This window comes from Hippopotamus amphibius, chromosome 14, assembly GCF_030028045.1.
Source record: "Hippopotamus amphibius kiboko isolate mHipAmp2 chromosome 14, mHipAmp2.hap2, whole genome shotgun sequence".
Taxonomy (NCBI): domain Eukaryota; kingdom Metazoa; phylum Chordata; class Mammalia; order Artiodactyla; family Hippopotamidae; genus Hippopotamus; species Hippopotamus amphibius.
The window spans coordinates 67,335,309-67,356,169 of record NC_080199.1 but is presented as its reverse complement, the minus strand read 5'-3'; the positions used below and the strand labels follow the sequence as shown (position 1 = coordinate 67,356,169).

Sequence of the window (20,861 nt, the reverse complement as noted above, 5' to 3'; positions counted from 1 at the left end):
ATTGACTATGTAAAGCAAAAATAGTAGCACTGTCTCGTGGTTTATAACAAATACAACATATGTAAAGGTAAAACATATGATAACATTAGCACAGAAGATGAGAAAGAGGAATTAGAAACATACTATCATAAGGTTCTTATACTACATGTAAAGCAAAATATTACTTGAAGTTAGACTGTGATAAATTAAATCTTATGTTGTAAATCCTAGAGCATTCTCTCAAAGTATTTTTAAATGCATAAAGAGCGAAAATGCAAATAAACATGGAGTTATAAAAAACAACTGAAGAACAGGCAGGAAAAAAAGGGGGGAAATACAACAACAGATGGGGCAAAAAGGAAAAACAATGGGGCAGATTTAAAACCTGCCAAGATCAGAAATCATATTGAATGAAAGGTAAGGTCTAAACACACTAATTAAAAGAGATGCTCACATAGGATAAAGATGCAAAGCACAAACCTATATGACAATTCATCAATAGGTTAAACATAAATGAACAACAATGATATCATGAAATACTAATTAAAAAATTTAGATGGTTAAATTAATGTAAGACTAAATATATTTCAGAAGAAGTGTTACTAGGTATGTACAGGGATATAACATAAAGATAAAAAGATCAAATCACTGAGAAGACAGAACAGTCCTAAATAAGGATGCAGCTAACAAAATAACCTGAGAATGCAAGATGCCATAGAATTTAAATATAAATAGAGAAAGGTACAATTATAGTCAGAGACTTTACTATTCCTGTCTATAAGTACATAAGTCAGTAGGTGGAAGTTTAGTAAGAATATAGAAGTTCTGAACAACACTATCAATCGTCTGAAAACAGCAAAAGACACATTTTTTTCAAGTGCACATGGAATGTTCATTGCCATAGACACATAACTTCAACATATTTATACATGTTGAAATGTTGAAATGTTTACTATGACCACATAGTAAACAATGAATCAATAATAAAATGTATTTTGAAATCCCCAAATAATTTGCAATTAAATAATATTCTTCTGACAACTTTCGGTCAAAGAGAAATTTACAGAATAATTAGAAAAAATTTGAAATGATTACAAATTAAAATACAACTAAAAGTTCTGTGACGCAGTTAAAATAGTACTTAGAATAGAATGCTTAATTAGAAAACAATAAAGGTCTCAAAATCAGTGCTCTCAGCTACAACTGTGATGCTATGAATAGAAGAACAAATTAAACCCAAAACAAGCAGAAGAAAATTACAAAGGTAAGAGCAGAAATCAATAAATTTTAAAATATAAAACTTGAGAAAAATCAATAAAAACAGAATCTAGTTCTTCGAAATGGTCAATAAAATCGGTCAAACTAGCTAGAATGGTCAAGGGAAAAAAACAGATGATATAAATGATCAGTATCAGAAATGAAAGAAAGGACATGAATACAGGTCTTACAGACTTTATGAGGGTGACAAGTGAATAAAATGAACAACTTGATACTCATATATTTCACAACTTAAATGAACTGGACATTTTCCCTGAAAGACACAACCTTCCTAACTCAGGTAAGAGGACATAGAGTAACCCGAACTGTCCTATATTCATTAAAGAAGATGAATTCGTAGTTAAAAACTTTCCAACAAAGAAAAATTCAGGTTCAGTTCCTTCATGGTGATTCTACCAAACATTTAAGGAAGAAATAATGCCAGTGTTAATCAAATACTTACAAAATTACAAGAAGAAAAATATGTTTAAAAGTATGTATTATTCTGATAAAAAGTCAAACAAAAACAATACAAAGAAAATTACACACTAATAACCCTTATGGATATGCACAAAATCCTCACCAAACATTAGAAAATTAAATATAGTAATATATAAAATTAATAATAAATCATGACCAAATGCCGTTTTTCCCGGAAATGCAAGATTGTTTCCATATTTAAGAATCAATCAATGTAACTTATCACATCAGTAGATTTGGGGGAAAAAAAAATCTTTCCATTAGATGCAATAAATCTTTTCAATAGATGCAATAAATTCATTATTCATTCATGACAATAACTTTTAGCAAAGTATGACTAGAAGGAAAATGTCTTGCTTTGATAAAGAGCATATACAAAAACCTAAACTACCATCATATTTTATAAAGGGCCAGAAAAGAAATGATTTAGGCTTTGCAATTAATGAATGAGTGTGGCTTTAGTATAATGAAACTATTTATAAAAACTGTCAAAGGGCCAGATTTGGCCTGCTGGGCCATAGCTTGTCCTATACCTTGACTGTGGTGGTACTATATGATTGTGTGTGTTTGTCAACATTTTATATATCTGTGCCCTAAAATAAAACAAAATTAAAAAAAAAAGTAGTGGTACAACTTAATGTGAAGGCAGCAAAAATTATGAGAGATTGATGTTGGACAATGGAAATAGGGATAGATTAAAAACAAAGAAATATAATAAAGTATCAGTTGTCATATACTGCTGATAGATGTGTTTGGAAATTTTCACAACAAAACTTTGGAAGAAATAAAAGTATATTAGACTTGATAGTCCATAATTATTTAGTGAAAACTAGCAATAGTTATTTAATATTATAAATAAAATTTTATTTTAAAATTTTATCTCATCTAAATTAAGAACCCAGATGAGAACTGATTTCAACTGAATTAAATATAGAGTGCATTTTAAACTCTGCTGTAGACCACTGCTTTATTCCAGATTTGGTGTTTACATCTAGCTTCACCTTTGAGGTTTCTTTCATAAACAAATCTCTCTTGAGAACTCAGATAAGATTGGGCATAATGGGGGAGGTGATAAAGATACTGGCCTCCTTATTGAAGACAGCAATATACCAGATCTGAATAAGATATGATGCACATGCTGATTTTATAGCTTGTGGGAAACTTACTATTTATCCAATGAGGAAAAACGCTGGGTACGCATGGAATTATTCTCCCCTCCCACATTCGTGGTGCTTTTTCCTACTGAGCCCAGAATCGAGCACGCAACCAGAACCTACATAAGGAAACTAAGACCCGAAAAGGCCGTGTGACTGAAGCCAGGTCATAGAGAAACCAGAACTGGACCTCGGTCTCCTCAGGCAGTACTCTTAGATGAAACTTTCTTACTCCTGAGACTTCACAATGGAGCTTATTTGTTTTGTTTTGCTTGGAATTTTGCCAGTTCCCAGAGATGAGGCCATGTGAGCATTGCAATCGCTGAACAAATGCATTTCAAGTCAGCTTCCATCAGAGGCACAGTGATAACGTCAGGGGAGCGGAGTGCCAGGCTCAGCTCAACTAATAATCAGCTTTGTAATCTTAGCCAGCAGTCTAGTCCCTCTAGGTTTCAGTTATCTCTCTTCAAAAAAGAAAGGTTTGGATCGTCACAGAATTCTATAGCTAGAATCATATGAGAAGTATCATTCTGCCTTCATGGTATAAATAAGCCAGACACTGATTCTTCCTGTTTGAATTATCACAATTCTATGAAAATCAGTCATCACAACAGCTGCCATGAAAAATTAAAAAGTCCTTTACCAGAGGTCACACATGTGCTTTGGTCCGCTCCAGAAAGCAGAAATTGTATCTATCATATGAAAGTTATAAAAAGGAAACTTCTTGCCAATGTAAGGGGGATTCTCTGGCAGAGTTGTCCCAAAACTGGAATAAATCACCCTTTGGGGTTAAAATTCCAATCCAGAGACTGAAATGTCTTTGATCAGTCATACTCCAGGGAAATTCTAGCAATGAGTGTGGAGACCTGTTCCATTGCACCTCTAAAGGTCATTCCAACTCTATGAATTTGTGATTCTGGTGTTTTCAAATTTCGTATGTATTTTAAAATAAAATATATCTATTGATAACATACCTGCTAACCCACAAGAGGGTTTATATTTTATTTCCCTTTATAGATAAATTGTATCCCTTTTCTTGCTTCTACCCAAGTGGAAAGCCAAATGGGATCATTAACAGTCAGCAAAATAGGTAACTTCAAATATTTTTGTGGGTAATTACATAAAAGAGTAAAGACACTAGGACTAACTGCTAAGCAACCAGCAGTTAGCGCTGGTGAGGGCAGGATGAGGACCACTGGGAAAGAGTTATGGAGCAGCAGTTAGGAGCTCAGTAGAAAGCATCATTTTAACCTGGAGCTCCCTGATATCTGAGCAGACCCTGCTCCCATTCGACAGATTCAAGAACATGACACTTCAGTTGGAAACTTGAACTAGATAACCTCTAAGGTTTCCCAAGAAGAGTCTAAACAAAAACTCACCCTTTGGGTATAGTACGATTCCTTTGGAGTTCAAAGAATAGACATTAAATCTATCTTTCTGAATCACACAAAAAATTATTTCACTTCTGACTTTTGAAAGGCACAACTGTATGGGAAAAACAGAGACACTGAGGACTCACCTCATTGTTTATTTTAACCCGAGCTGTAAATAAGACTGTTCATCAGTGCTCATGGGCTGATGGGGTTTGGGGCCTTTTGTTTTCAGAGCACCAGACTGTACTCTATATAGCTGTGTGGGCAACTACCTGTATCACCACATACCCCTTTGATGACTATCCGCTTCTATTTGTTATGAGCACGTTAGTGAAATACCAAGTTTCCTCTCTTCTGGCAACGTTCCCTGAAATTTTAGAGGAAACAAGCCTTTAGAAAAACTAGAGGGTGCTATTAACTGGCTGAAAAATGCATCCAGATAGTAAACTATTTGTGGTAACTAAAAAAGACTGAAGAGAACAAAGCTTGCGGGAGCTTCTGTCAGAAAATGTTTGTGCTGTTCCCACAATGGGAACATTTCAAAATTGTTCTCTGCTGTTTATAAACAGATGACATGCATTCTCAGCGTGGTGGTGGAGGTCTAATTACAAGCATTGATGTAAGACTGTGGGGAACGGCAACGGAAAGATCTCAGTGCAAATGAGTCAGAGAACTTCCTTTTAAAAATATTTGTGGATGCCTAGAAGTTTTGACTCTATTTTTTTCTACCTTTCCCATAACAGTTTTCTTCAGGGCTCTTTGAGTGTTCTCTCATATCCCACCATGAGAAGCTGGCTGTGAGGGGATGGAATAGGCAGACCTCCAATGCTGCGTTTAACAGTCTGATTTCATGTGAGAAACGTGTAATTCCGCAGACAGACCCTTTGCCTCTCCTTTCTTGTCAGTACTTATACCAAGAGTAAATGACCCCAAGCAAAGAGCAAGTCACCTTTTTACCTACAACACCTCCAAGGGCTTGTTACGGCAGCCCCAACGCTAGTCGAGGCATCTGACCTTGGAAGTCTCTTGACACAACACTGAATTCCATACTGTGGCACCGAATCAATGAAGATGAAGAGAACAAAAAGAATACTTCTTCGCTGGAGGGTTTTTTTTTTTTTTTTTTTCGTCTCCAAGTCAGGGAACAAAAAAGTAGTCTCGTCAAAATTCTGCTTCTGTTAAAAAGAAACCTAAACGCGGTTATTTTACTCAGTAGAGACTCCCGTTATGCTGGACCCACAAGAGGCACTAAGATAAGGGGCAGCTGCCGCGGTCTCAGTGTTATTCTTAAAACTCAAACAAAGATGAAGAGCCTCAAGTATTTACTCTCGGAAGAGAGCTTACCGAAAATTGTAGCCCTTGCAGAGAATGGACTGGAGGACACGGGGTTGGGGGGTGGGGGGCGAAGGGGAAGCTGGGACCAAGCGAGAGAGTAGCATAGACATAGATAGGCTACCAACTGTAAAACAGATCGCTAGTGGGAAGTTGCTGTATAACAAAGGGAGATCAACTCGATGATGGGTGATGCCTTGGAGGGCCGGGACGGGGAGGGTGGGCGGGAGTCGCGGGAGGGAGGGGATGTGGGGATATGTGTATAAATACAGTTGATTCACTTTGGTGTACCACAAAAGCTGGTACAAGAATGTAAAGCAATTATATTCCAATAGAGAGCTTAAAAAAAAAAAAAGAAAATTGTAGCCCTTTCCGCTAGGGCTTCCTAAAAGGTATGAGGACCATATCTGTTGCCAACCACCTGCCACTCCTACCCAAGGTTTATACAGAGAGAACACTGAGAAGAGGTGGCCAGAGAGCCGTGAGCTCAGGACACTAAGGTTTGGATGCTAGTTAGGAATACAGGAGGGAGAGATCAGAGTGACCCCATCACCACATCCCCAAGTCAAGTGTGGGAGACTCCACGAAAATCCCCCAAAAGAAAGGGGATTTCTACAAGGAGAAGCTGGCTCTCACCCCTGCTGGTGCATCTCCCCAAACACTTGGCTTGCTCATCTCTCACAACAGACAAACAGTGCAACTTGACAGCTGGCAGCAGCCTGACCTCCTGCCATCTGAGATAGCAAGGTTTTGTGACCTCTTGGGGAGCGAGCACTTACCACAGGAAGAAGCCGGCCTTTAGCCATCTTGCTCTCCTGCCCTTGCTAGGGTCAGAGGATCCCTAAAGGGACCAATGGCTGGTAAATGAGAGTTCACACATTGGAAGATGTCAGGCAGGGTTGAATCTCAGATTCAGAGAACTATGCAGTATGCAAGTACACAGGGCCATCTAAAGAACACTCATGGACCCATCGGGAGAGTCAGAGGGTCAAGACCTGTCATATAGGCTACTCAGTATTAGCCAGAGATGCACACAAGCAACAAGGAAAGAGCTGTGACCAGGGTACCAAGGAGCTAAAGAAGACTTTTCACTTTTCCTGCCATCCTCCTTGCCTGCAGAAACCAAGGAATGGGGAGAATAGAAAAAGTCTGTGTCCCTCTGATTCCAGTGTTGGTGTTGAAGGAGGAGCAAAGAAATGAATTTTTCTAGGTCCTCTGAGCCATGTGTCAGGACTTCATTGGGAAGAGGAGAGCTTTAAACTGATGGTAAGATTTATGTTTTAAACTGAACTGGGACTAGTTTTTAGTAACTCAAAATTTCAGGAAATTGATGATATCTACTAGACGTATCGTTAAGGGACAGAGAAAGGATATTTGATGTAGGGTGGTTGGTGAGAGAGATTGGGAGAAGTAAAACCATTTCATGTTTAGATTCTAATGACTATCAATTCATCAATAAAGCTGAGATCAGAAATAAATATGAAATCTGCATAAAATTTGATTTCTTGAATTGTTTCTCAATCTTTAGTGTTTAAAGACCTCTGAAATTTCTGTATCAGTCAACCAAGGGGAGAATTCGAAATCTAAATTTTGCATAAAAATCCAGTGATTATAATTATAGTCAGGACACCACACTTCAAGAAACACTGACTTAAAGGGAAGTGAATAGTTAAATATGCTTATTTTGAAGACATTTAAAAACCCTTAAATTACTATAGTTTTGATAGCATCAGTTTAACATTTAGAGAAAAAAAATTAGGAATATGCATTTAAGGAAGTACATGTTTTGAAACTGTGCCAAGGAACAATAACATGTTAGTTTTAGACGCAAAAAATGTAATACTTTAGAATTCTAGCTCATCTGATTGCTTACGACATAAAAGTAGTAACTTAAAAATCAAGTAAAACGTTTCTGTCAAAGCAGTATTAGACTTTTTACAGGATTTCTGCTTAATTTAAAATTTTCAAGAGAACTAAGGCATTAGATATTTATGTAGGTGGAAAAACAATGAATAAATATTCCTCAAGTCTCTTCTCAAGTCACCTTTTGAATGAGTGGCAGTAGTTGCTTAATAAATATTTTTGAATGAGTGATTATTAATTTTTTCACTATGAAAATTACCACTTTCCACCTACTCTAAACTTCTATTTTTAAAACAATTACATACAAAAGAAATATATTTCTCTCTTTATATTTCCTGAGGACTCCTTATACCCACATACATATACACACCAACGAAAGAGTAAAAAATTAATGACATCCCTGGAAGCAAGGAAATTTAGCTTTAGGTCTTAGGAAGTGAACATGGAAACTAAAAAGGAAACATCTCAAGGCCATAGCAAAGGGCTTTATTCTTTCTTTCTTAGAATAGATTGTTTCCGTCAGTATTAGGGGACCACTTATGATGCATATGTTTTAGAATAGAGGCCGGTGGTGGAGATGGAGATGGAGGTAGTACTGATGTGATGCTGATGGTAATGACAAGTGAGCTATGTTAACAAACATGACATTCAATGGTAAATTACATCATGTGTATCCTAAAGAGCGCTGCATCATTAATAAATCAGAAACGTGATCTGCTCAAATTTGACCTGTGTAAGACTTAAGTTGGCAAACAGAGGCGGAGAAAATAGGAAAGATGTCGACATATGGAGACTTGAGTTCTTGGGCTGTTTTTGCCCCTTTAAATTCTATATCTCACACTCCAAGGGCAGTATTGATAGAGGATCACGGCTCTAGCTCTGGAGTTAAGACTAACTGGAGTTTGAATCTAATATCTACCATTTGTTAGCTCCTTGAGCCTGGGAAAGTGACCTAACTTTTCTAAGCCTATTTCCTCTCTAAGAAATGAGATACTAACATGGTTTACTAAGATTAAATGAAGTGGAGTGACTATGAAGTTCAAATGAGGACACACATTTCAATCACTTAGCACAGTGCCTAATTTTTTAGTTTCTACTGTTATTACCACCATCACTACTGTTACTACTATTGATATTCTGAACCAATGGAAACCACTTCCAGCTTCCCTCCAATCTTTTACTCTGACCCTCCCTCATTTCCTATGTACTCCTCTTTTCCTATCTTATCCGCTCTTCCCTTAATCATCAGAACCACGCTGTCAAACATTCTTCCAAGGCTTATAGATTTCACTTGTTGGTGCATCAAATTTTTATTGCATGTATGACCCAAAAGACTTAATTTTCTCTCCAATAAAGAAGTCATTTGGTCAGCAATAGGATGTGCACCATAAACAATTTACAATGATATGAATATTTTGTTGTTTGAGATTTCACTGTGTTAGTCGATAAATCTTGACAAATCTTAGTAAAAGATGACCTTAAACTTTCTTCCTCATAGATAAATAGGAAAATGAGGATTCCATGTCATATTGCAGTGATTATCTGGCTTGCTTGAAAATTAAAATATCCCTTTAAATTAATAAATGATGTTCTGCAGCTGTGTTTGAAAGTCTATATGTGTTTGCAGCTAGTTTGCTGAGGCAGTTAGTAAACCTTGCCAAAAGGGGGAAAGTGGGGAAAAACTACAGATTTCTCTCTTGTAATTCTTAATTTGAGGATCTTTGAGAAGATGGATAATTGAAAGGTAAGGATGAAAGTGTGAGCACCTGAAGCCATGTGGTCTTAATGCCTATTAGACAAAAGATGAAGACATGGTCATAAGAAAGAAAGACTATATATAGGCTTGTTTGTCCCTGAGTCTTTACCTAGATGTGAACGTGTTTTTATTTTACATTTTCAACTTGGCGGGCCTTGTTGAAATTTTCAGATGTGTTAATATCAACCTTTTAAAAGGTAAAAATATAAAATAAATCATGGAAATGAAAGACCAATTTTGCTGCAGAAAATTGTTAAATAAGTATGTATTATAGGCAAGACGTATAATCTGGATATTATGAGCAATTCTTAATTTATGCCTAGAAATTCACTAGAAGCTATTTACAGAGCTCAGATCTCGTCCTTTGATTTATCTTTTCCTCAGTTCCCCCTTCTCATCGTGCCCAGCATGCACAGATTTATATGCTATATAATTATGGCATATTCTTAAGCACACACATAATATCAACTCACTTTGGCAGCCATTCTGTATTCTCACTGGGAACAAGGTACTTCTGCTTTATTAATATGAAAGCTTTCATCAACACTTCTACTTCTTTTGTGAGAAATGTTATCAATTTCATAGTTTCCTTTTGTGAAATGATAGCGTAAGTCTACCTCTAGACATTTCATATATGTGCACGATTTTTTTTTTTTGCAGGAGTATAAGCTATGACACAAATTTGATTGTTACAATTGAGTTATAATGGATTCTGTGGAAAAAAATCCAATCTAGTTTTGAGAAGGCTTTAAAAATTAGCCTTCAAAAAAATGTTTTTTTCACATTTTACTCCATATTATCTCCAGAAAAAAATGACATCTATTTGAGTTAAAACTTCTGCTATAATTTAGATGAATTCTCACAATACACATTCTACATATAACATGTTATATTTAGTTTGCATTTAAATTCTATGTAAAAATGAGTTTCTCATGTGAATATTATATTCATTTCATATCCTTAGTATTACTGGGCTGGCCAAAAAGTTTGTTCGGGTCTTAAAATCGTATGGAAAAACCTGAGTGAACTTTTTGGCCAATCTAATATATTATTCAAATCAAACCCTTAATAAATTAAGAGCCTCGGGGTCATGGCACAACAGAAAATAGAAGTAGCCATGTCTCTAATCTAACCCCAGGCTTCTTTTAATCCATCACAGTTTTCCCGGTGATACTGTCTAAATAACTGAAAAGCATAGCTCTGTTATCAGGTCACGTGCATGTGGGACGAAACTATTATTTTAATTTTTACTCCAGTTCAGATGGGAAATTTGACAATCTGGAAATATACTGGTGTCTATCTGTCTAGAATCTACCTTTCTACTGAGAGAGTTCTAACGGACTTTTCTGTGATTAGTTTTCTCTGTTGCTTAAAACTGTATCTCTCAAGATGACCAGAATCATAAGTTTTATCCCTGTATCAGGCTTTTAAATTTCTTTACTTATATGCTAAAGTTCATCCTGACAGCAAACATGTGTAAGAAGATCTCTAGAGGTTATTTGATGAGAGAAAAGAAGGGTTGATAACCTTCAATAAAAGAACATCTGAAGGAAAAATAATTTGAAAAGCTTTGCGGGAGATGAGCTACAATTTATCAATGACACCACAGCGAAAGGATATAAGGACCATTGTAGATTCTCTTCTAAAGATATTTAACTCAATAGACTTCAATTTATATAGTCAAAAGGATGCTGCACTTCAACAGGAAAGATAGTGAAAATAACATAGAAACATTATTCTATCGCTGTACTAAATCACAAGATATTTGGGTCTATAATGTTGCATAAGTTCTTATTGTTGAAACACAGCGAAGTATATAAAATAGAAATCCCCAAGCAAAAAAACCATACTTCTTCAGATAAAGGGATTGATTTGAGAGGATAAGCTTTAAAGTTAGAAAATTTTTCTATTCAGAAAAAGTGAAAATTTATGATATAAGTATATAAAACAAGTAAAGCAAAAGTCTTTTTGTGAAGATAAACAAAATGAGAGGAATCAAAGTAATCCTTTTCCTTTAACCAGAGTATCATAGGTCTGGGAAACATCTGAAAATGGAAGGAAAGGAAATTTAGTAAAATGAAAAAAAATATTTCTTTACAAAGCAAGCAGCTCAAAGGTGACATGAGTAGAAAACCTATGTTGGTTCAAGAAGACTTGAGAAAAACCCCTGCTCAGAGCTTCAGTCAGTCACTGGGAAAATTAACATGATAAAGGAAACACTTACAAGCCACACTCTCCTCTGTAAGTCGTGCAGTCTTGTTATTATAAACCTAGAGCCTTACAATGCAGGGAGCATGGAATGTACAATCACTCACTTTATCAGACAGCAGGACCGAGCGAGGTAGGATAGAAGGTTCACTAATATAGTCATCAAATTAGACCATGGTTTTTTTGTCTATCACACTTTTGGTTAAAGGTTAAACGATTTCTACTGTGTTGTCTTTAGTCCTCCTCTCTCCACACACCTCCTCTCCCCCCCAACGAAAAGTTCCACTTCCTCTGTGCTAATAATGAAAGGTCCCCAGCACAGGATAATAGGACACAGTGGGACTTAAGAAGTTACCACTCTGAATCTTTCATCTTATTGATGAAAACGTAGAAAGTCCTGAGAGATTGTGACCACCCATAATTTAATAGTCTCTTAGTGGTAAACTCGGACATGTATTCAAATCCGATGCTTTTCCTTCCACAGCCAAATAATATGGAGAATACCCCTTTAAATCATGAATCCAGCAAAGCACTTAGAACTCAGTCTTAGATACGAGGCACTCAGAATTCACCAGACTTGATAAATAATCTAACTGTTTTGACAGATCTATTTGATATAGAAACATTCTTTTTCTCACGCTCTGTTATTTAAGCAAGATGATCATTCATTATGTATTTTTTTTTATTCTGGAAAATCTCTTTTTATCCTAAAAATTCCCATATAAATTAACTCGCTGCAGTCAGGATATCTTAAGCAAAGGTTGCTTTTAGCAGCTATTTCTTTTGGCTGGAATTGTAATTCTCACAATTAAATTTATACCTTATTTAACCATTCAGCTGTGATTTGGATATGATTTCTTCTAGCCAATTTTCATGGAAAATTCTGTTACAAGTTTTGCATGTAGGAGGTAGCCAATGACTATTTTACTTGTATGAATTATTCAAAGTTTGGAGCTTCTATTTTTTATATTATTTACCATTTTCTGATATTATATCACATATCTCATTGTTTATTATCCATTTCTTCCAGTAAAATTTAACCTTCATAGGGGGAACGGATATTTTCTTTTCTTTCTTTTTCTTTTCTTTTAAAATTTTTTTGTTTCACTCTTGCCCTGCTCTGCCCTTACTCCATAGAAAGTACTCTACATATTTTCATTGACTGCATGAAGAAACGACTAGAAATGCTATGTCTACTTATGAAGCATTATAGCTATACCATTTTTCAAAGTCAAATATTCTGTTTCACTTGGGACACCAGGATTTTTAGACACTCAATATAAGTGACACACAATGGGAAATTTAACCTCTCAAAGCTTCCTTATGAATTATCCTCAAGAAATTTTCTGTGAAGAAAACTCCATAAAGAACATATTCCTGCTGAGAGATATTTAATTTAAATGGATACAGGTGGGGTAATTTTATATTTAATATCCACTGCTATGTCACAATTGTTTTAGTCAAAAAGACATTTACAGACTATCTAAACTTTGCTTCTAATTAAAGCAAGATCACACTTTACTTCAGATTAACGAGAATGTATTCTATTTTAAAGTTCACTTGATAAGGTTTATTTTTTTAATTAGAAATATCTGTAAAACATCAAATCTTATCCCTAAGAACTTTTCTTATTGTCAGTACTTATACTATTTGTAATCTTTAAAAAGTATATCTACCTCAGATTCAGATACTGTCTTTTTTTTCCCTGCCTTTTCCTCATTTTACAGTCTCTCCAGCTGTTTTGACAGTTTAATGCAAACTGATCTTCTGAGATTGTGAATCATTAAATTTGTCACATATTTTCTAATTACTAAGTGCTGAGATGGATATGATACCAGAGAGGTTTAAAATGTTGAGCTAAATGGAGAAAATATGATTTCTCAGCAAACCACGGTAGGATAGAAGGGAGAATAATTAAAATTTAAATTTTAACTATAGCTACAATAACAAGAGGAAAGGAAAATGAGGTTTTACCAGCTACTTTGAGGTTTTTCTACCTTATCATGATTTGCTGCAGATCTAAAACAAATTTCTTTCTCTGAAAAGAACAAACAGAGATGGAGGACATCCTACTGTTTAATTTCATATTGTTTTGCTTTATTATATAGTTTCAAAGATAAATGAATTGATTTTTTAAAAATGGTTACTGTTACTTTATGTACAGAATCACTAATTCTTCAGAGTGATTTGTACTTTTAGAAGGTGTATCCATTAAGAAAATTTTAAAAATTATTTACATATGGCTAATGAGACATGCTGAAAGGTTTCAGAAGACAAACATACTAAAAAAAAAACAAAATCCAAAAACAAAACAAAACAAAAAAGCCCCAGAGGATCATTCATGGGACCTGAAGTCATTAAAATCTGGAATTCTAAAACCTAAAGCTACAATTTGAAGGCTGCATTTGGGGGCAGGTCCACCACAGCTTGTAAAGTATTTATATTTCGCTTTGAGGATTAGGACTTGGAGCTACAATGGTCAGCACCTATTTTACACTTTTCCTATGGCCCCAATTTTAACGAATATTCTTTTCTGAGCAACAAAATTGCATGGCAGTAAGACGTTTGGATTATATTTTCTATAGGATCACATTTACCCAGGACCCACGGTAATATCATCCACTCGACGATGGTTGGTGGTGGACCTTGCCTGTTCAAGTCTGACCTGTCGATGTGCTGAGAGGCAAGCAGCAGCAGGAACAAAAACGTCAAATAGGATGCTGTATGGCAGATGAACTTGATAAATGGTTTTCGGATGAACAGTCCAAGGGGGCTTTTGGGGGCTATAAGGTAGCACACAGAGAAGACGGGAAAAAGAAGTCCTATTATGAAACACGTCACCATCTTCACGGCCCAGTGTCTTCTCCTCCAGCCGGGAAACTCGTCGTACCAGCGAGATGCCAGCAGTTGTTGACAGTTGGGCTGAGCAACAAACTACAGGGAAAGGAAAGGAAGAGGGAGAGTCAGGGTTACGTGCAGGGGTTCCAGCTCATCAACAGGAACACAGAGTTATCATTCAAGTCACAAGTTCTGTTGTAAACAATTTTATGTTTACACCATCATGAAGTGCTTTAAGCCATTCTGTGAACAAAGCTCCTTTATTGCACATTTTATACCCAAGGCCAAGTGCTGTGTGCCTAGCCAGACACGGCAAGAGTCAAATACTATGGCTGTGCCTTAGGGAGCAAGGATAGAGCTGGGGACTAAGAATATCCATAGGATGTATTGATAACTAAACAAAGCTGTGTACAAAGATACATATATGTGCATAGATGAGAACTGTGACCTATATATATAGGTATATGACATGAAATAAAAAATGTTTATATTGGTTATTTCTTGGTTTAGTGGTTATTTTCTGTTTTTTTCCATTTTTATACTGGGTGTATTTTTAACGTTTTCTGTAATAAACACTACTGTCATATCAGAAAAAGTAAATATATTTTTAATTGGGTTGAGGCGATTAAAAATCAGACATGAAAGCTTATTAGATTACCAGGATGTAAATCATAGCTGATTTTGGCAAAAAGGAAGCAAATACCTCACCTAAATATAATCAATTACCACATACAAAACATTTCACAAACATGACTTCATTTTTATCCTGCCAACATGTTTGAGATGTAGCTTAGATCTTACCCTATTTTAAGGATGAAGATGGGGGGCTTATAAGAGGCCTATACATTTATTCAAGAAGGTTACATATCTAGTAAATGGTAAAATATATGGCTCCCTGGTCCAAGATTTTTTTTTCCTGTACACGATCTTTCTCATTGAAACTGACAACTAAGCATTATGCAAATTCAGAGAGAGTTTTCTCTTCCAGATGGAATGGTTCAAAAATGCTTCCCAGTGGGTCTGCCCTCTAAATGGGTAATTTCCATAAGCAGAGAAGAGAGGGGAATGCAAGGCACACAGGTGAGAACGTGTACGGTGTGTTTAAGGGATGCCCAGCGGGCACTTTGAACTGTAGTAGAAGCTTTAGTCCCTTCTAAGGGACTCCAGAAAGTTCTTTTGGCATCAAAATTAGTCCCACCCTAGAAGCAAACTGAGCACCTGGCCCTTTCATAGGACTCTTCTCCTCCCCAGTATTTCCTACTTTTCTTCTTCTGTCTTAGACTATGCATCTCCTTCAGGAGACCCTTGCTCTTTACTGATGGTAAGCAAACAGCCCCTAGATCCACAGAAAGTGGCTTAATGATCATAAAGAAAAAGCTGTTTGAAAGCGAAAAGAGAGATGGGGTGATTGATTAAAAGAGCAATTTGATAGTTGAGATGGGCAACCAAATGGGCTGGATGTCGAGTGAGTTCTCGTGCAACTCTTTCTCTTCATTGTGTCTTAGATGTCGTGGTCATCAAAAGATACAGGGGGCAAAGCCATATGTATAAATGGAATAAATTTATAATAACACGTTCAGCAAATACAGCTAAAACAAGATAAAACTGCATTTCTTCAAGACTGGGATGATGAGGTTCTCCTCACTATCTTGTAAGTAACTTATGAGAGTAAGCTTCAAGCTCCATACTTAGTAAAGTTAAATTTTATAATCCAAAGAAGAGATTTTCTTAACACAGTCCTTGCCTTTTGGTCAAAGTCAAGTGTTTGAAAGCCAAAATAGAGCTTTTGCTGATACATCTGCAGAGTCCTTGTCAAGACTGATGCAAGTCATTAACAAGTCCTGTTCTCTTTGAGTTAGTTCCCCATCCCACCGCCAACACACACACATAATCCTGCGCGTCAGCATTTTATAAACAAAGCACAGTCTACCATCTTTTTACTATTTCCTCATATAAAATATTTTCTACAGTATTCTTCATTAGAAGTTAGCACCGTTGAAAGACCGTAATAGAAGGGAGTTAACGAAACCTATGAAAAAATGCAAGACATAATGAACAGTTGCTATAATCTCAGTAATTCTCACAAATTGAAGAAACGTGATAAGGGACTAAGCGTGAACAACTCATCTCATACGTGTAGGAAAAAGTAAAAGGAAGGTATGTACTTTGTTCAGCATGGTCTGGGTGAATTCTAGGACTAACATACTCGGCCCTTTTCGGCCCAAATCTCATTAGAGCATGAGACACCCCAGGGCAATTGAGCAAGTAACTTTATCGGAAGCACTTAAGGTTTGCTTGGATAAATATTTCCATTACCTAATACACAAACATTGACTGTGTTAAATTACTAGAAAAAGCTAATCATTTAATCCTCATTGAACACCTGCCATTGCCAAGCACTCGGTTAGGGTTAATTTTTACTAACGCTTTTCTTAGAAGACTGTTTTCTTTAATTATTGGAAAGTACCTATCTGTGCTTAGTAAATGAACAGTGTACACAATTTTTTACTAAACACAGACACAGTGAGGTTTACACAGAGATAAAGAAGAGATAGGACAATATAAGAAGAACAGGAGTGAGTGTGCGTAGTACACAACTTTCCCAAAATGTAGATATTATTTGGCTGCAAATTTGTTCTAAGGATTGAAACAACTGCAAAAGTACTCCTAAGAATCACTAGAAATCTAAATATTCTCACAATGGTTTTACATTCTTCTTCTTCTATACCTGTTGGCTGCATGTCTCCACCAGCATTCTCCAAATTGTATCCCATTCATTAATAGATTTTTCCAGGAAAAAAATTGTTACCAAGTTAGATTAAAAAAATTAAAATTTTATATTACAAAACTTTTCACTGCCTTTAGTTGCTAAAGTGGATTAAAACACTTCATTTCTCTCATGCATCCCTTCTTTCCTTCTTTCCTTCTGTTCTTTGCTTCCTTTCTAGATACTTCCTTCTTTGTACTTTGGTTTTTCTTTGTCCCCCCTCTTCCTGTCTTTCTCTCTTTCTCCCCACCCCCTTGTCTCTTGGTTTCCTTGGATTATTTGGAGACTACTACTTTATGCCAACCTGTTTGAAGTACACCCTCAGAGGGGGCCACCCTATCTCTCTGACACCTGCCATTGGTCCATTCCACAAAGCTCTCCTCAGGTGGGCCCTCACATTGCCTGCTGGGAGCCTAGAGGTCCTGCCTCTTCTGCCCCATCTTTCTACTGCACAGTGAGTCATGGGAACCACCATCTTCTGCACCATCCCAGGACTAGGGGAGGTGGGGTTTCTTTCAAACACACTGTGTTACAAGCCCTTCTCTCTCTGCAGTTGTTGGCCAATTCCTAAACAGTTCCTGCCATCACATTAAAATTCATATTAAAACATTATAAACATTCAAATTCATATTTGTGCCATGAATTTATAAAAGACACTAACAAAGAGAAAAACTTCCTATCCCTCTCTTTCAATAACCTTTAAAAAAGTTTAAAAAACCTAATCTCATGATTATTTATAAAATTGTTGAGTCATGGAATTTTAAGTATTGAAGAAATCTCATTTTTACAAATTAAGTGAATTCCAGTATCGATGATTTAAAAACAACTACTTAAAATAGTAAAACACCCCAAACCATAAAGAAAACAAAGTGATAAAAGGAAAGGAGATGAAGCTGGAAAATGAAACCAAATAAACAAAAAACCCAAACCAAACAAACAAGAAACCTCACTATTACATGGAGAGGAATTAAAACATTGATTGGATATGGACAAAGTAAGCAGAAGAGAATTCAAAACTTATTGGAGCTCTGATAATTAAAATAACTATGGATCAGATTTATTTGTTATTTATTTTTTCTTCATCTTTTTAGGTTTTTGATATACTTTTTAAGTTTAAAAATTTGTATCCAAAGTTCAGACAGTGGTCAGATTCTCTAAAAAGGCAAAATCTAGATTCCAGAAACAACCAACCTGGAACCTTATGCATCTTGACCAAGTCAGATAGTTACACAGGAGTTTCAACTGACTGTTGGACAATTATAAAGAGATTTGGAACTTCTGAGTTGAATGAATTATCATGATTTATATAAGGACAATCTGATTCCTTTACGTAAAAAAAGACCACAGGTTCACATACATGTGAGTTTCCCCTGGGCCTTCCTGTTTATTCCTTAGAAATTAAAAAATAATCTGTATCCTTTGGGGTTTTATTTCCTTTACCCAGCAATGTTTTTCAACAACTCATTTTGTAATGCTGACAACAAGGCTTAACAATGATTTGAAGACAGGAGAACTTCAGGGAATTATTTGGTCCATAGCTAAAAACCCTTTCTTTCTTCTACTTCTGCCCTTAAGTCTCTTCATAGCTGCCAATGGCCTTTAACTGTCTAGGCCTTTCTCTGTTTCTTAGAGATAGCTCTAGTTGTGTTCCTAATTAAAACAATTCTCCAGTCTCCCCAAGGTCATACTGCATAACTAATCACTCTCCTACTTCTTTATTCAAGGCATTATTTTCATCTGGTCCTCCCTAGTTTGATTAAGCAAACAGTATTCTGCACCATCTATAAGTGGGACATTGGCTACATAAGTGGAGAGAGGACCAAGATCTGTAAGAACCAGATACATCTGTCCTCAGGGATCTCAAAATCTGTTGGGGACTGATCATGTGCCTGGGTAACAATACAGAGCATTATGTGACTTGTTAGAAAAGAGGCAGAATGTATGGGATAAATTATGTACAACATGAAATAATCAGGGAAGATTGAAGAAAGGAAGCAGACTTTGTTAGATAAGTCTGAGATAATAGGTAGAATTCTGACAGGCACAGCTTGGTAGGTGGATGTGTTTTAACTCAGATTTAGAGAACATGGTGTTAAAAACTTGAAGATGGAGATGAGTATGTTCAGATGAGCAACCCCTTGTTCTAGAAGGTTACGTTCAATGGTGAATATGCTAGAGATGGCGTATAAAGGGATATTGCAGCCATATTTTGGGATACAGGTACAAATGTTTATTGAGGCAATTTCTCGAATCTAAAGTCCTTGCTGTTCAGTGGAGGTCAAGGCCAGCAACACCAAGAGAAAACTGTACAATCATGTATAGTCTTATAAACAAATATATAATACTTATTCACTTTCATCATATCACAGAGTATTGCAGTTATGCCAATTTTATATATTTACATATAGTATAACTTAATTTTAATGAACATAATTGACAAAATAGGGGATTTTTCAAAAAGATTTCTATAAAAAACTTACACTCAGAAGATAATAATAATTCTAGCCTAGGGAATACCAATAAAATAACTAATTGAATAATTGAGTTTTTATCAGCCTCATTAAAAGGTAAAAAATCAATGAGGATTTAATCATATCTGAGAAGACATTTGCTAAGAAGCCAGAGATTAGTCATGAAGACTGACTGATAAACTTTAGGTTTTATCCTCCACAGGATATTGGCCTACAACCCTCCTGGCTCTGTCAAGTTCAAAGAATCTCCTATTCAGTCATCAAATCACCTAATTATTTTCCTTGGACACACATGTTAAATTCAGATATTCAGATTGGAATTCAAGGAATAACTCAAAGCACATTCCTAGGGTACCACTTCTGATGTCTACATATCCAGAAGGGAAGGGGAAGTTGACAACTAAACTCCATCTGACAGTGCTGGTGAGGCGGGGGCAGGATTAAACTTCTTAAATCATTTCTGGGCCTAAATTCAAAATTGGTTTGGCAACTGAGCTGGGATGATGAGTGGGCAATAACGGGAAGTAGAAAACGCAGAGACAAAGGAAATAAGGTGGGAGGTGATAAACCCAACATCGAATACATTAAACTATTGAACTTGGCAAACAAACAAGATGAGATTTTGGTAGTGGGAAGGCAGTCACAAAGGGCACAGGTTGGTAGAAATTCCACTATCTGTTCACCAATAACCCTCTTCAGGGTGCACATGAAGAATTGTTTTAAACCATCATGGAAAAGAGATGGAAAAACTGCCAGTGCTTTCTAGGTGGCTACCTAGATGCTTTCTTAAAGAAAGAAGAGATGTGGGGCAGAAAATTATACAGTTTTGAAGGAACCACCATTTGACTGTTGAATCATGTAGGTGAGAAAGGTAGATGGAAAACAGAGGAAAGTTTGGTCCTGATCCTGGCCAGCCCTTAATGGGCTGGTTTCCAGTCTCTGATGAGCCACTGACAGTTTCTGCACAGAGGAGTGGCTGTTCAGAAAGGGTGGTCCACTCTTGGGGTCTCCTGGAGAGATACCTATTGAGGACTAAACTCTGCTCTATTATCTTCCACGAGGACAAGAATCCAAGAGGGAAAAAAGAAGCACTAAGGGAATGAATACTAGTTATTCTTCTGAGATGAAAGGATACAGTCACTCTCCTTTTCCCTTTCCTATCCCTTTTCACATAATTTCAAGACCAACTACTTCTGAGAAAATCAAAAAAGACTAACCATGGTATGTGTTGATAGGAATTTGGAGAAAATGGAACTCTCATACATTGGCCATCAAAATGTAAATGGTCAATCACTTCGGAAAACAGTTTGCAGGATTTAAAAAAAAAATTAAACTTACACTTACCATATGATGGGCTTATTCCAATTCCAGGCATTTCTCCAA

At 36.2% G+C, this 20,861-nt stretch overlaps 1 protein-coding gene across 1 annotated transcript in view; it reads right to left on the bottom strand.

The window, feature by feature from the left end:
- Positions 1-20,861, bottom strand: part of TRPC4 (transient receptor potential cation channel subfamily C member 4) — a 184,184-nt gene that overhangs the window by 42,985 nt on the left and 120,338 nt on the right. Inside the window, exon 4 of the mRNA XM_057707523.1 lies at positions 14,000-14,336. Within this exon, the coding sequence (XP_057563506.1) occupies positions 14,000-14,336 (337 nt within the window). The remainder of the gene's footprint in view (positions 1-13,999; positions 14,337-20,861) is intronic.